Genomic DNA, 15,436 nt, shown 5'->3' on the forward strand with positions numbered 1-15,436 from the left:
AAACGAAAGAAAGAAAGAAGCAACGAAATTCAACGGCCGACCATAGTGAATCGCATCGTCGTGATTGCGTTCATTTTTTTAATATTTTTTAATCACATTTTAACCTTGTGATTTTAACTCAAAATACAAATATTTTGGTGAATTCTACTTCTGGCGGCGTGTGTACAAGTTTTGTGTGTTTTTCGGCACGTTCATCGTGTATATAATAACAGTTTAGATTGAACAATATTACGTGTGGATTACTCTTCATCAGCGTAGTAAAGAATAATTGGAGAAACGGCGGCAAAATAAGTTTCCAATTTAGAATCGATAATATCGTTGAAATGTCGAAAGCCAAGAAATTATCATTGCCCAGTAATGACTCAACAGAATTTTACAATTATAAACCGAAAGACTTGATTTGGTGAGTTCAAATTACTCCCTAACACAGCAAATGGAAGCATATTAACGAAATTCCAAACGGGAGCAAAGTATTATTTGACAAATGGCAGAAAAAATGGCGCACATAACCTAAAAGTGCAATTAAAAATTGGGGGGAAACATTTGAAAATAAATACTCGTGGCTAGAAGTGGCCTACTCTTCTGAAAATTAGATGTAGCTGAGCTACGTTAATAAGAAATGGCTTTAAAGTGAATTGAATAAACAGTTATTTTAACGTCGACAGCTTGCATTATTTCTGTCGCTCCGTTGACACTAAGTAAGAGCTGTACTGTTGTGTACGATGATATCGTAGCTACATTCACCGCCCATTCTTAAATATTGGTATGAATGCTTCTTAACCACCATTATCAATTTTCTCCCTTGTGGTTTTAGCAAAGTAAATAACAATTTCCCGCGCAATCTTGTTTTCATAAAATAATTACTTCGCTTAACTGTTGGAATGTTGTACAAATATATTACTTAATTTAAATTTATGGATGATTTAAAGGTCTGCAATATTTATGTTTTATTTTTAAATTTCAGGGCAAAGATGAAAGGTTTTACACCATGGCCAGCAATGGTAAGTAAAATAATTAAACCCACAGATTACAAAATATCCAAGTTTTATTTTGACTGTACTTTTGCTTGCCACACTATGTGGCTGGTTTTTCATTGCTTTGTTTGCGTTACATTGTATGTGGCATCCAAATACATATAGTTTGTTATGTCTATACTGCCATTTGCGTTACAATTGGTGAAGGTTGTCAACAGCGACAATACCTCAAATAAAACATTTTAAAATTGTTTTACAAAACAAATCTGTTAACGTAAACTTTTATAATCACAATGTGATACATAATAAAATAAAATAGCGGTTCAAAATATGTTTTCAAAAATATAACAATACTTAACTAAATTTAGAAATATTAGATATGTATATTGTGTGTTTGTATTTATATATTTTTTCATACTCGTGTACATATTATATATGCTCTATATTTTCTCAATCATGTGTTATTTAGATTGTTGAACCCTCCATCGATCTTTTGAATCAACCGCGCAAAGCTAACACAAAAAGTGTGTTTTTCTTTGGAACACGAAACTTGTAAGTTATATTACTTATATATTTATAATAATGATCAAATCAAACAAGAATTAAATCTAAAGTTGAATATAAATTTTTATATTTTCATTAATCGAAACCCTAAGCGCTTGGATAGAAACGAATAATATAAAACCGTTCGAAGGTCCTTGGAAAGCCGAATTAGCAAAAGTTAATAAACCCAATTCGTTTCGTCATGCAATGGCTGATATTAATACTTATATTGAAGATCCCACAGAGGTTGATGCGGAGGTCAGCAAAAATACCATCAGTAATCATTCCACTGAGGCAGACTTCGATAAGATTCGCGACGGATTAACGGATGATGATACAACAAATGACATTCGTGGCATTGATGATGCTGACAATGGTGTAGAGACCATAACCGGTGATGTTGCGGTTGATTTGGATGATGTACAACCTTCTTACAAAACCCCTGTCAAGCGTACGCCTAAAGCCAAAGCGAGCGCTGTAGCTACAGTCAAGGCAAAAACATCTGTTAGTGGAACTGTCGCTAAATCATCAACAAAACGACGTCGCTCGTCACAAACAGCAAATAGCAGTTCAAAACGTAAACGAAATTCTTCAGTTGGTGCCCTTGAAGATCTAAATGATTATATAAATCGTAAGTCCACGACAACACCACCTTCACGACGTAAAATCAATCCCGACGCTTTGGCTCACATTGGCAGCACATCGCGGCGCAATGTCAACTCAATCGCTCTACTTGATCGTCCGGTAGTATCGCGTCCGGAAGCGCAAGCAATTGACATGAATGCGCGTTCCCAAACACTAGCAGAACGAGACATTACACCATCTCAATTGACATTTGGTTTTCTGGGTCTGGGGATCATGGGCTCAACCATTGTAAAAGATTTGCTATGCACTGGTCACAAAGTGGTCGTCTGGAATCGCACAATGTCAAAGGTAAGTCAAATGACATTAAGTTGAAGGTATCTGAATTCCTAGTTTGATAACGGTTATTTGGGAGATCTCGATTTTGTAGCCATAAATGCTTGAAATATATTTTATAATATTTGAAAGAATATAAACAATATTGGCGTTTTACAAAATAATAGCCCAGGACTTGAAATCAGGATCAATTAACAAATTAGTATATTATATTCCGATGATTGATATCGTTGGAGTCAAATCGGCTGTGTATGTGCTCGATACCATAAAAATAAGGTTACATCCGGTAAAATATTCTCAACTCCAAAAGTATTTACCAAAGCTTTTCGAGTAATTTTTACACCGTTATGAAATCAACAAAAATTGTCTTAAAAAATACTACGGCAGTGCCAACTATATTTCACAGTTGGTAACACTATATTTAGAATTATTTGTGCCCATCCGTCCGTGCAACGGATAACTTGAGAAAAAAGTGTAATACCTTGATGATACTTGGTACACGATTTGCATAATCGGAATGTCGTCACACCCATAAAGCGGTTTAATATGAGAGTTATCCAAAAATGTAAAGTGGAATATAGACAGAAAAACTTAAAAATATGTACCACCGCATCTCAAATCAGCTACGTTTATATACTAATTTGCATGTTATAAGCTCACAAATGTGTGTGAAGATAATTACTGTACCATATATGTATGTACAGATGAACATAAATTGTATAGTCTTAGTTTTATAAGTTTTGACTGCTATAGCCATCCTCTTCTCCATAAGTACATTACAATTTTGATAGGTAATGTTGTGTCATATATAAAATGTGCTTTGCATTGGTCATCTAATACATATATTGCACTTGGATATTCAAAATACTTGGAATAAGACTTTTCGTAACTTTAATTTGTTTATTGTTAGTCTTCCATTTATGAAGTAAACATTTATATTGTTAACTAAATATAACCAAATTTGCAGTGTACACCGTTCGCTGAAGCCGGGGCTGATGTCAAAGGCACACCTATGGATGTGGTTGAAGCTTCAGATGTTATATTCTGTTGTGTTTCAGATCCAAAGGCATCAAAAGATGTGAGTATTTTAAAGTATAGTTCATGCAAAATATTCAAACCGTTCGTGCTACCTCGCGTATCATGAATTAGGCATGTCGAAATAATGCAGCAATATAAAAATTGTATTTCAGCTGGTATTTGGCAATTGTGGTGTATTAGGCGTTAAGGAAATGAACGGTAAGGCCTATGTCGAGATGTCGACAATAGACCCTGAAACTTCGCAAGACATAGCTGAAGGAATACAATCTGCAGGCGGGCGTTATTTGGAAGTGCAAGTAATTCTAAATATATTTTTATAGTTTTACTTTGTACGCTAAATAAGAATTTTGTTTGCATTCCTCGTCTGTAGATCCACGGCACACGACAAGAGGCCGAAGATGGTATGCTTATCATTTTAGCAGGTGGAGACCGTTCAGTCTTTGAAGACTGTCATTCCTGCTTCAAAACTATTGCTAAAAACACATTTTTCTTGGGCGGTAAGTTGCGTATACTTCATACATATATTCTCATAGCAACTTAGAAAGCTTTAATTCTTAACTAAATGGCATAACGAATACCATAGCTCAAATTAAACTGAACCTCCATCTGGCTTTACTATGGACCGGCAGGTCTATGTATGGCGTGACAGCCAGCCAGTATAATCTAACCTAACTAAATGACATAATTGCATACAATGGTATCCTCTTTATAAAAACACATTTACCACTGTTTCAAAATGAGTGTACACTTCTTTATAAAAGCTTTGGCGATCTTTAAATATGGTTATAAAGCGTACCAAAAGTTAATTATTAGTTGCCTCGTAGAATTATAAAAAAAATGATATTTTACGGCTGACAATTTTTTGTTTGAAGGGCGCTCAATTAGATTCTGCAATTTATTTGTTTGTCATGTCATTTCTAATTATAGCATAATCTGGAAAAAACCGTGTTGCGACTGAAATATGCTTAACTTTTCCGCATACATAACTTTTCTCAGCCCCTACCACTATATATAGAAGTATTCTTTTATATTACAATAGTCATTACTATTAAATACTGTAGTTTATTTTTCCGCACTTGGTTTTATTTTAATGTGCAATGTTATTTTTATCCGTATGTTTTAAAAACGCCTTACCCCAATTTAGCAGAAGTTGGGAATGCTTGCAAAGTAAATTTGATACTACAAACGATAGTCGGAGTCAGCTTGGTTGGATTAGCAGAGGCTTTAGCATTGGGTAAGTTATAACTATTCATAAATGCAACAATTAATATATAATTATCATGTTTTGTTTAATTGCAGCCGACCGTTTCTCAATTTCATTAAAGGACATTATTGACATATTTGAATTGACATCAATGAAATCGCAATTATTATTAGCCAAGGGCAAAGGCAAGTCATTGATTTACATATAATACGCTGTAAAGTAAATATAACAAAAATCTTCCATATATTTATAGAAATGGCCAAAGGAGACTTCAACCCACAGCAACCACTGAGTCACATGCAAAAGGATTTACGCCTTGTGCTCAGTATGGCGGAAAATTTGGACCAATCGATGCCTGTGACTGCAATTACAAATGAAGTTTTTAAGCACACAAAACGTCTTGGTTATAGTGAACACGATTCGAGTGCCGTATTTGTAAGATCCAGATTTTAACATTTAGTTAATACAGCAACATTTTAAATGAATATCTAATATGTGCGTTCCAATAATATGACACGTACATATCTATAAACAACAACAACAACAACAAAAAGGAAACAGTAAAATGCATCAATTCAAAGCATTCGTTCCTTTTACTTGTAATCCGTTGTAAAGAAAATTTCCAATATGCCCATTTATAACATAATAATTATTAGGAAATTAATATACTGTTATGCATCTACGCATTTTCGAAGTTAGGTTATTTCGAAAGCAATTATCAATGACGGCAACAAAGGTCAGCAGCAATTCTCCAAAACAAACAATTTAAAAGATCAGTTTATATTTTATGAGCCACATATATAACAAAAGTAGGTAAAATTTGGTATCAGGCCCATCACAGTAGCAGTCAATAATAGACCATACATATAAATTTAATTGAAATGAATACTGACTGACGACTGATAAAAGTGCATTCAGATGTTTCAAGATAATGATACTAAAAAGTGGAGTACGCAATCTGTGTAGAATTAATACACGTGTTTAACATATATAAATATACTATATATATATATTATATGTATATATATACGATTTATGATAAGGTTTAAGAAGAGGAAAAAAATAAAAATGGCAAATATTTTGTGGAGATGACAATGAGGTCGAAAATGTAGTAACGAATGTGTAAATGTGCGCATACAAAAATTGAAAAATATCCAAATTAATATCGCATGGCGCATTTTGCAAATCATTTATATATTTGTTTTTATATACATAAATAAATAAAGAGGACAAACAATTATATAAACAAAATATATATTTGGTAAAATAATAATATGAAGAAGATAGTTGGGAATTAATATTACGAATGTAGGAATGCAATGGACTAGTTACACCAGGGTTGTTGCTAAGACGTGGTCTTAAAGTATATGTTTGTCAGGTATTTGACAGCCTCTTTTATAGTATATGGTGTGCGTAATCTTATTCAAGAAAAGACAAAACATGCTATTAATAGAAATTATCGTTTTTTTTTTTTTTTAGTAATTATCTTATCCGAATGATTCGTAACAAAATTTTATATGAATAGTTAAAAATTCCATAAATTTGATTTTTTTTGTTCTAACCCAGATTGCTTGACATTTACTTAGTACACAAAATAATAACACACGATTGCCTACCAGCAAACAAACTTAAAAACGTTCGTCGTTATTTTTATTTTCCAACGTATATGTGCTTTCTGCTTTCGGTAACATTTTATGTTAAATTAAATAACTAACTTTCATTTATTACTTTTCTTTTCTTTATTTCCAAATCTAATGTTTCTGATTCTTGTACATTTTGGATGGTATAACTTTATATCTAACCAAAGAAATAATTTACAAAATACGACCAATAAATTCTTCGTCACAAACGCCAAATGATTTCTTAGAACGTAGTATCTTACGGAAACTAGACAAAAATCATTTGTCTATAGCAATATACGAAGTGTACTTCTATCAAAAATCACAAGCCAAATATTCAGGAAACATTAATTTTCTCCACACTGGATACAGAGTTGTAGCTGCTATTATGGATTGGGTATTAAAAATCAAGATACTGAAAATGAACAGAGCAGCTGTCGAGAACTGACATCTACATCTATAAATAAGAATAATAAGTTTACAGCGGAGTTTATTGACAATTGGACAAGAGTCTCTAAATCTTTAAAAAGTAGTTAATTGAAAAAGATATTATTTTAATAATGAGCGCATATTCACACACACTAATTAGCTGTGGAGCCTTACCCGAAATTAACCTAAGTGGCTTCTATTAGCTTGTTTATATTCTCTTAAAACACTTGTTTATTAAACATTTAGTTTTTAATATTTTGATATTAGCTAGTTAGTTCACAGTAAATCCTCGATTATCCGGTGCAAGGTCACATAGTTTTACCAAGTATTTATTATGAAGTAAAATAGTTTCAATAACATAATGCATTTTGATATGTACAATTGTATTTGCATAAAAATGGTATTGAACAATATTGGAAGGCAACTTATACGTATGAAAATATATATGAACAAACAAATATATTGAAATTAAATAATGTGAATATGTATTAAAAGTACACAGGAAGTAATGGGAGTAATAGAATTTCGCTACAGAGTGTTCACTCTTTCTCAAAGTATCCAATACTTAACTTTTTCTACTATATAACGAATAATATAATAATTTTTGATAGTATACAATGGATTTGGTACGACAGTGCTAGAAGGTAAAGTTCTGATTCACAAAACAACAAATAATTGACTTGAAGTAAAGCCCTTATTCAAGTATATAAAGTTGCGTTACTAGAAAGGGTGTTATCTAATGAAAATATTTTTTAATCCATAACAATGTGAAATAAACCTTTTAATGTTCTCCTCATGAGTGTCTTGTTTACATTTTCACTGAAAAAACACTTGTTTGGACCGAAAGTTTGATTTTTTTTGTGTCATAAAAACGAATAAAACAGCTGGTTTTGACAATTTGCAGTAACACCTTTCTCCCTATGACCCGTTAGATGACTTCGCCGACAATCAATCTGAACCTTACCACCCAAGCGGGGATTAGATAACCGTTACAACAACAACAGCAATATGAATTAAAACACTTTTGACAAATTGTTGTTTTTGGTCTATCAACAAAACCTTTATAATGAATTATATACAAAATGTAATTTTTTTGAGTTAACGAAACAAACTTATTTAAATGTATCATGAGTAAAACAGAAAATTTTTGCAGAGATAATTTATGACTGATGTTTGAATACCCGCATTCATTGTTTCAACGAGTCAATAAACTAACGAGTTTTCTTTGACAGGCATATATCAAGCAACGAACGAACGAAAACCATTTCAAAAGCGAGTTACAAAAAATAGAAAATGGCGAACTTTGCTTTTCATTTTCCAAATTTGACTTTAATTTTCTGTTGAAATTAAAACGGAGATATCTTCCTATTAAAAAACGAGAGGCTGTATTAATATGCAGTTATCGATACAACATATAAGCAACTTAAATTGACATGTGTGTTGTTTAAAATCTAAATATGAATATGTCGTCTGCCATTGCGTGTTGCCAAGGACTGTAAAGAAAATCAACACCATTGTGACAAAGTATCAGCAAGTTGTAGGTACATACTTAACATCCGCAAACGAATATTGTTATTATTAATTGATTAAAGTATTACTTGCAAAAACAAAACACAAAACAATCTTACTATATAAATCTAAAAAGTGTAGATTTTATCAAAAGTTGATGAATTTCAATGGGTAACCAGTCTGTGTATCGTGATGCGAAAAGCAACAACAAATTTGCGATTGTAGCTGCCAATAAATATGCCAGTACTCTTCTGACAATCTAATTCGATTGGGTGCTTAGAGATTGTTAACTGTGGGTGTGTGACTAATTTCCTTAAAAATTTATTCGAATAATACATTTGACCGGGTCAAAAATTTTCAAAACGATTGGAATAGATGTGGATTTAAAGAAAGGCAAGTGGAGTTATCAGGCCAAATGCCAATGTAAGTTCAATACGCCGTACATGAAAGTTTACCCATATTCATTACTTTTTATCTACATTTCATCAGCGTTTATTCATTCTATATAGCTTTCTTAATTATTTTGTATTTTTTACTACTTGCATATTTCCTTCTGCAAAATTTCACTGACAAATTGTGTCAAATGTAAGAATGGCTCACCAATTCAGACGGTGTGCGAGGAAATAGGATCTATTGCTAAAAATATGGTTATTTCTTTCGTTCGAATAACAAAAAAAAATTGAGGTTGGTTCGAGGTCGTAAAATTTTTACATTTCCCAAAGACATGACTATATTAGCAGTTGAACTGTCAACGGTTTTGACATTTCCACTTTTATTTACTTGTGTGTTTTGAAAGTGTATTCAATTGCGTTGACATTTTTCTGTCAAAAAAAAAAAAATATTGTAAATGTCATGTCATATGAAAGTACTTCGAAAATCGATGGAAATACATATCTTAAATTTAACACGATAATGATGCTATAAGATGGTATTATAAAATCCCTATAAATTTGAAGTATTTGACAATATAAATGTAAAAAACATATGTGTGATATGCTACAAAACTTTATTTAAAATTTGTGAAATAGAAACGAAATAATAAGTACAGATAGTTTTTATAAAACAGTGATTTATTAAATTCCTATACAGGAGTTATACATATCCATGCATACAACTCTGAATTGAAAGTTTTAGATAGGAAAATAACAAAATGCAAAAGTAAAAGAGATAGATGTAGTATTATACCTTTAAAAGTATAAAAGATAATGAGTGACAAAGGATAGGAAGAGAAACAAAACGTGAGAAGAGATAAAGATAAATCAAGACGTAGAAGAAATTCCCGATATACTTCAACCGTGTGAAGTAGTTGCTAATCTTTTGTCTGCCGAATTTGAAATATTATGTTGACGAAAATTATTAAATAGTTATCAAAAAATATGTGTAAACCGCAATGAAGAGAAACGTGGGTGAAAATGCGAAAAAATTGTGATCAACGAAAATCTATTAATAAGTAGAAAATTGTTGGCAATTGTCTAGTGATAAAGTGAAAATATTACAAATACATGCTCATTTAAAATATAAAATGTGTTAAGAGTATTGTAAGAATGAAGGATAAACGGTGAGAAAAAAAATAAAATTTATATGAAAAGATGAACGACAAAGTCGAAGAAAAATTGTCTGTGTGTGTGAAAAGACATTGAATAAGTAGAGAAAAAATTATTGCAAAATAAAAGCCATTAATCTGCAAAGAGTGGTCAATTTTTCTTTTTCTTCTTTTTAAATGGAATTATTGTTTATAAAAAGTTGTCAAGTGTTTTCTAATAAATATGTTAGTGTTTATAAGTGATGTTATCATCTTTAAGGTATAATATTTGTGTAAAATTATGGTGAAACAATACGTTTAAAACGGCCACTTAAAAAAAGAAAGTTATAAATGTACAAAATCTTTCATATTAGTAAAGTATTAAAAGGCTTAATGTAAGGATGATATCTTGATAATAGTAGGGTCAGAAGTACTGACATAAAAATCAAAGTTCATCAAAATCAAAAAGCGTATGTGTAAAGTTAAAAAACTTCGCGATTGACAACTGAAAGAAGATTTGGTAGGAGTAGGAGTAAAAATGGTAGAACACGGTTCAATCAAGCCAGCAAGGTGATGAAAATCATGAGCAAACTGCGCAATAAACCCAAGGAAAATCTATTTCACGATACACAACTAAATGTTTAAATCCGTAAATCAAACAGTAACAAAAATTAGCTAAGTGAAACCCTAATGAAAATAAATGTTGGCCTCAAAAACACTAAACCCAATATTTTATACACCGGTTCTGCTTCTTATATACTTATAATAGCAACAACTATTTAATCAACACATATTGATAGAATAAATAATACAATGCACCATATTGCCGTTTGCGCGCCGAGAGAATGATAATATTCATCGTAATTGTAGATGCTACCGACTTCACCGAAGGTGCACGAACGCAACGAATAAAAAACAAACAAAAAACTAACTAGCAGATGTATAGCAGATAATTTTAAACAAGCAAAATATAAATGGGACTAAATCACATTATATACATTTGTATATATTCATAGATACCATGGGTTATACACCTATAAAGTAAAAAAGAGTATGATAATCAAAATTATATGGATGCTAAATAATTCTTTTAAATCCTAAAATACCAGGTTACAATAAAATGCGATTCAAAACCCAAAAAAAGATTTCTAAATAAAATCAAATTATCAGTCTACATACTTTATAATATGTTTTCGATTCTCATAACTGTTGTGTTGATTTCTAAACTAAACTGTGGGCATCGTATATCCCTCAAAGCGTTTTAATATTATCATCCCATTTTAGATTATTTTTTAACTGTTCTTCAACTTTTTATTAGAACGATGAGGAAACCCTCTATTATTTTAATTATATATATGAAAACATAAATTCTATATATGTAGATTGGAAAATTACATTTTACCACTTTTTCGCAGACTTTCCCATAAGAAATTGGATTGGATGTAGTAAAGATCAAGTAAATGTTATAGCGCTTGGTGTAGATGTCTTTGATCTAACCCCAGTATTAGAAAAATGCAATGTTGAAAAATCATCATAATTTTGCTTGTTGATTCGAAACTAGTAGCAAAAACTTTTTTCTTCTCAATATAGTAATATTTATTATTATTGCATATACTGAAACATTGTTTTCATCACTACTATAATTACAATACGAATTTAAATATCCTCAATCAGCTGACTTTTCGGCAGTACAATTTCTTTGCTCTATTTACCACATTTACTTTCTTTCTTGGCAGTAGTTCTTTTATTGAAAAAAACCCTTCCGTTGTGTTTCCAAAATCACTTTAAAAAAGTTATTGCGATACCTTTGCATATTAAAATAAAAACTATTAACTTGCTGTTTTCGAGAAAGTGTAAAATCCTTTGAAAAAAATTTAATCAACTTTAACTCCAACGGTAACGCCTGTAACAGCAGCATTTATCGGAAAAAATAATAACGTTTGTTAAGAAAAAACCACACATTGAAACAAAAATGTCTTAGTTGGGTATGCGAGATTTAGTAAAACGTTTACTAAACCCAATGAAATGGATATGAAAAAAATTCCAAAATCACGGTAAGTTTAGACATATGCATAATAGCGTTTTTATATATCTTATTAAATATTATTGTACAACAATTCTTTGAGCTTCGACACGCGTGCGATATTACAAACATTTAATGATATGTATTTGTGATATATAAATTTATGCAGTAAAGTTTACTCTTAACTTCGCTAAACAAAATTTTAAAGGATAACGAAAGGAGTATTCTTTCATATATATACTTGTAATTTTTAATAGATTATTTATATATGTATATGTCAAGGGAATTTGAAATGAATGCATCATGCCAGACTAAATATGGCTACAATTCACATTTGTTTTACAGTCCGTATTCATTTCTCAAAATATTGTATATTCATTAAGTAAAATATTTGTACAGATATTTTGTCTAAGCGCTTCTAAACGCTCTTGAATATTTTATTTCCTTGAGCCCTTTACTGCTGTCTGTTGCCATTAAACACCTGAAATTCCTATTCAAATACGTAATTTCTACTTATCTATGTTGGTTTTTAAGAACAGTAAGAAAGTATCATTCAGCATTTGGCTGGGCTTATAATTGTATAAACTGACCTAGATATCTAACATTTTTGATACTCTTGGGAAATTTCATTGCTCTTAGTTATAAAAAAATGTAATATGTAACTACATGCATATATTCTATAGTTAAATGATCACTGCTATTATTGTGAACACAACTGTATATTATTATTGTAAATAATTCGACTATTTTGTCTCCATGCCTGGTGAATTGTTTAAAAAATATATGAAGAAACTAAGAAGCAAGATTTAATATAACTCCTTATTTTTAAGGTTTTATATGAAGATGGGAGTAATGATTAATATATTTCTAGTAGCATTATGCTCATCTACTCGTATTCTACCTGGTCCACAATGAGATTCTGTCGTGCCTTTGCGAAAATGAATGAACAAGCGTTAGACAAATAACTAAAAAATGCATTTGAGTAGGCGATGTAACTTTGCATTCACTTTTAATATTATCTACTATGCCTATGTACCTATACTGAATTAAAAAATTTTGAAATCAGTTTATAAAAATATTTAATTATCTATGCATATGTATGCACACTAAATAATTTGCGCATGTGATGTGGACTTTTGTGTACTTTTGTATGCAACACTTTATATGATGTTTTTATATAAGTTATGTGCTGAAATATTGCTACGCATGTAATTTAAATGAAAAATTCGACAGTAATTAAGAGGCACCAGAACGTGCTAATAACATCAACAAACAAAATACAGTAATATACTTGTATGTAAGTCCGTATTGAAGAAAGGAAAGAAATTTTTAAATAGATAAGCTATAATTTCAGAAAAGGTTGCTTACATACTTAATAGTAATCATAGTTCAGTTATAAAGTAAAATTTTCAGGTGAAAAGCCTTGAAATCACAAATTTTCACATTCATATTTTCAAAATATAACTAATCGAACGAACACAAAGATAAGCTTATCAACATTTCATAGATAGCCGGAATGGTTTTTAATAGTGTGTATATATAACTTTGTCTGTAACATAATTATGTTTCGCACATAATGTAAACTAATTTCTAAAATCTCTATTTTAAAATCCCGAATTACTAAAATATAAAACAGACATAGGCAATTTATTTAGCACTACCTGTCTTCATCTAAAAAATCGATCATACAAGTGAGAGTAATAGTTTAATTTTGAAAAGTATTAAAATATTATATTATCGCGAGTTTGCTTTTATTGTCAATTTAGTGGCTTTGTAGTTTACTGACTTAAAGTATGTATGGCCTTATTGTCTTCTAAATTCATTTTTTCGTGAAAAAAGTTTTTGATTAAAGGGTATACCTAGTGCGAAAACGTCGATTTTTGGGAATGTAAAAAAAACTGCTGTATCGATTGATTTGAAATTTTCGGGGTATATTTATACATGTTTCAAGAATATACAGTAAATTTTTTGGAAGCAAAATTAAATATATTTTGAGTCAGATGAGATATCTGACGGCGCTAAAAACAGATCCTGCACTGCTGCAGTGATTCCGGCGGCAAAATTACCATTTCTTTGACGCCGCGATCTGATGGTATGTGCGGATAGAGGAGGTCCTCATTTCTCTATTGTAAATATAAGTTCACATATTGCTTACTGATATAAAAGTAAAAATTTCCTCCTGCCATAGTTATACATGCACTTTTTCGATGTTTTTCAGTTATATTTCGTTTATAAACCTGCTTATTATTCTTATACTATAACAGGAATAAAATGTCGTATATATAAGAAGCGAAACGGTAGATAATACTTTCGTGAGGATGAGTGGCATATAAGACACAATTTATTGTTATATCATTGACTTATATTTTCAGGGATTGTAAGGCGCAGCCTCTGTTCACAGACTGTTTTGATCTCTCATTTAGGGTTCTATTACTTTTTACACCCTGAAGCTGAACTCATCATACATGTAGTCATATTGAAGTTCAAAACCAATTTTCGTTACTATATATGTACAATAGTTAGTAAAAAATGTGTAAAAACTTTATTATAAAGTAAAATTTAAGTAATTTAAATAAATTATAAAATTGAATTTCGTATTAAATTTTTCAAATATAGGATTCCAACAATAATGTATGGATTCATTACTTTCATGTACTCGGACCTGAATAGCATCGAAACAGTGTTGAAATGTTTTAACAATTTTTGAATTCGCTGAAAACCAAAATTAGTCAGCAGTGGCTATTTGTATATATATGTGTAACGTAAATTTGTTTATATATCAATTGCACGTTTATTTACATATTTATTTGTACATTTGTCAGTATGATTCTCTCATGTTTTGAAAACTGGCACGTGATGAGAATAACGACTTTTCCTATTGTCAACTGTTTATTTCTTTCTGATGCTATTGTTACCATTGAAACTTGTAAAATGCTCATATTTTTATGTACTAACACTACATAAAAACCCACTAAAACTTAACCTTTGCTAATATTTTAATTGGTAAATGCTAGAAATATTAGCAAACTGATAACTGCAAGTGCTAATCTCAAATTCAATACGACATGTATAAGATTATTTGGAAATTTTGCAATTAAATATAGTTATATTTATATAAATTCCTTCAATGCGAGACAAACACTTCTTACTTTCATTCAAAACATGAAATTTGATCGATCAGAAAACAATTACTGCCCAATAAAATCAAGTTTTTTAAGCTTTGCTTTATAACTTAGTATTGGTAAGACGTGCCGCAATCGCAGGTCCTTATCGTGAATCGCGTACCTCGTATCGATTACTACGTAGAAAAACAATGGTATTTCTTCTTTATTCTTTTGTTAGTAGTTAGCAGTAGCTTTCATTGTTATCTGATGCTTCCCGATGTAAAACGCATGGTATTGTTCATGAAATTTATTCACCGTATAGCAGTGAAGTTTGATGCATACGATGGTTTGTTTGTTTGTAAGAACAGTTAAAATAACTGAATGTCATCTATTGACAGTGGACCCAAAGTTATCTTAATATTCCCTCGAACAAAGCTTGTAAAATATATGTAATTTTTGTCAACTATTTGTTGCAATAATTGAATTATTAATAAAAATGAACTGTATGAACAGAGGAACTACAATATTTTCATAAATCGGTTCTTACTTGTCG

At 30.7% G+C, this 15,436-nt stretch overlaps 2 protein-coding genes across 14 annotated transcripts in view; both read left to right on the top strand.

Moving 5' to 3' along the window:
- Window positions 1-8,524, top strand: Ndf (Nucleosome-destabilizing factor). 3 transcript variants are annotated; one of them, XM_036360177.2, is made up of 11 exons: window positions 1-403; window positions 965-1,001; window positions 1,444-1,526; window positions 1,631-2,450; window positions 3,403-3,513; window positions 3,626-3,769; window positions 3,844-3,970; window positions 4,618-4,707; window positions 4,773-4,862; window positions 4,931-5,112; window positions 6,485-8,524. In XM_036360177.2, exons 1-11 carry the CDS (start codon window positions 324-326, stop codon window positions 6,488-6,490), a joined length of 1,770 nt encoding a protein of 589 aa, XP_036216070.1. In that variant the 5' UTR covers window positions 1-323; the 3' UTR covers window positions 6,491-8,524. The 3 variants fall into 3 exon arrangements, with proteins under 3 accessions (XP_036216070.1, XP_014095524.1, XP_014095525.1); XM_014240049.3 differs by lacking the exon at window positions 6,485-8,524 and having other exon boundaries at window positions 4,931-5,928; XM_014240050.3 differs by lacking the exon at window positions 6,485-8,524 and having other exon boundaries at window positions 4,621-4,707; window positions 4,931-5,928.
- Window positions 8,131-15,436, top strand: part of lilli (AF4/FMR2 family member lilliputian) — a 22,313-nt gene continuing 15,007 nt past the window's right edge. For 4 of the 11 annotated variants that reach the window (XM_036360171.2, XM_036360158.2, XM_036360169.2 and 1 more), the window contains exons 1-2: window positions 8,519-8,657; window positions 11,493-11,810. Coding sequence is in view for 9 of the 11 variants with exons in the window: in XM_036360158.2 (XP_036216051.2) it covers window positions 11,782-11,810 (29 nt within the window). In the remaining 2 variants the exon portion in view is untranslated. Of the gene's footprint in view, window positions 8,267-8,516; window positions 8,658-9,329; window positions 9,793-11,492; window positions 11,811-15,436 lie in introns of those variants that run through there. The other 7 variants (XM_036360163.2, XM_036360165.2, XM_036360159.2 and 4 more) reach the window with 7 other exon arrangements.

Source organism: Bactrocera oleae, chromosome 3, assembly GCF_042242935.1.
Source record: "Bactrocera oleae isolate idBacOlea1 chromosome 3, idBacOlea1, whole genome shotgun sequence".
NCBI classification, from domain to species: Eukaryota; Metazoa; Arthropoda; class Insecta; order Diptera; family Tephritidae; genus Bactrocera; species Bactrocera oleae.

Bases quoted from the DNA above. Each gene is read 5' to 3' on its own strand.
- Ndf (XM_014240049.3), top strand. From the start codon at position 324: ATGTCGAAAGCCAAGAAATTATCATTGCCCAGTAATGACTCAACAGAA. The intron at 1,527-1,630 runs GTAAGTTATATT...CGAAACCCTAAG, and splicing joins TTCTTTGGAACACGAAACTT to CGCTTGGATAGAAACGAATA. The intron at 4,863-4,930 runs GCAAGTCATTGA...ATATATTTATAG, and splicing joins ATTATTAGCCAAGGGCAAAG to AAATGGCCAAAGGAGACTTC.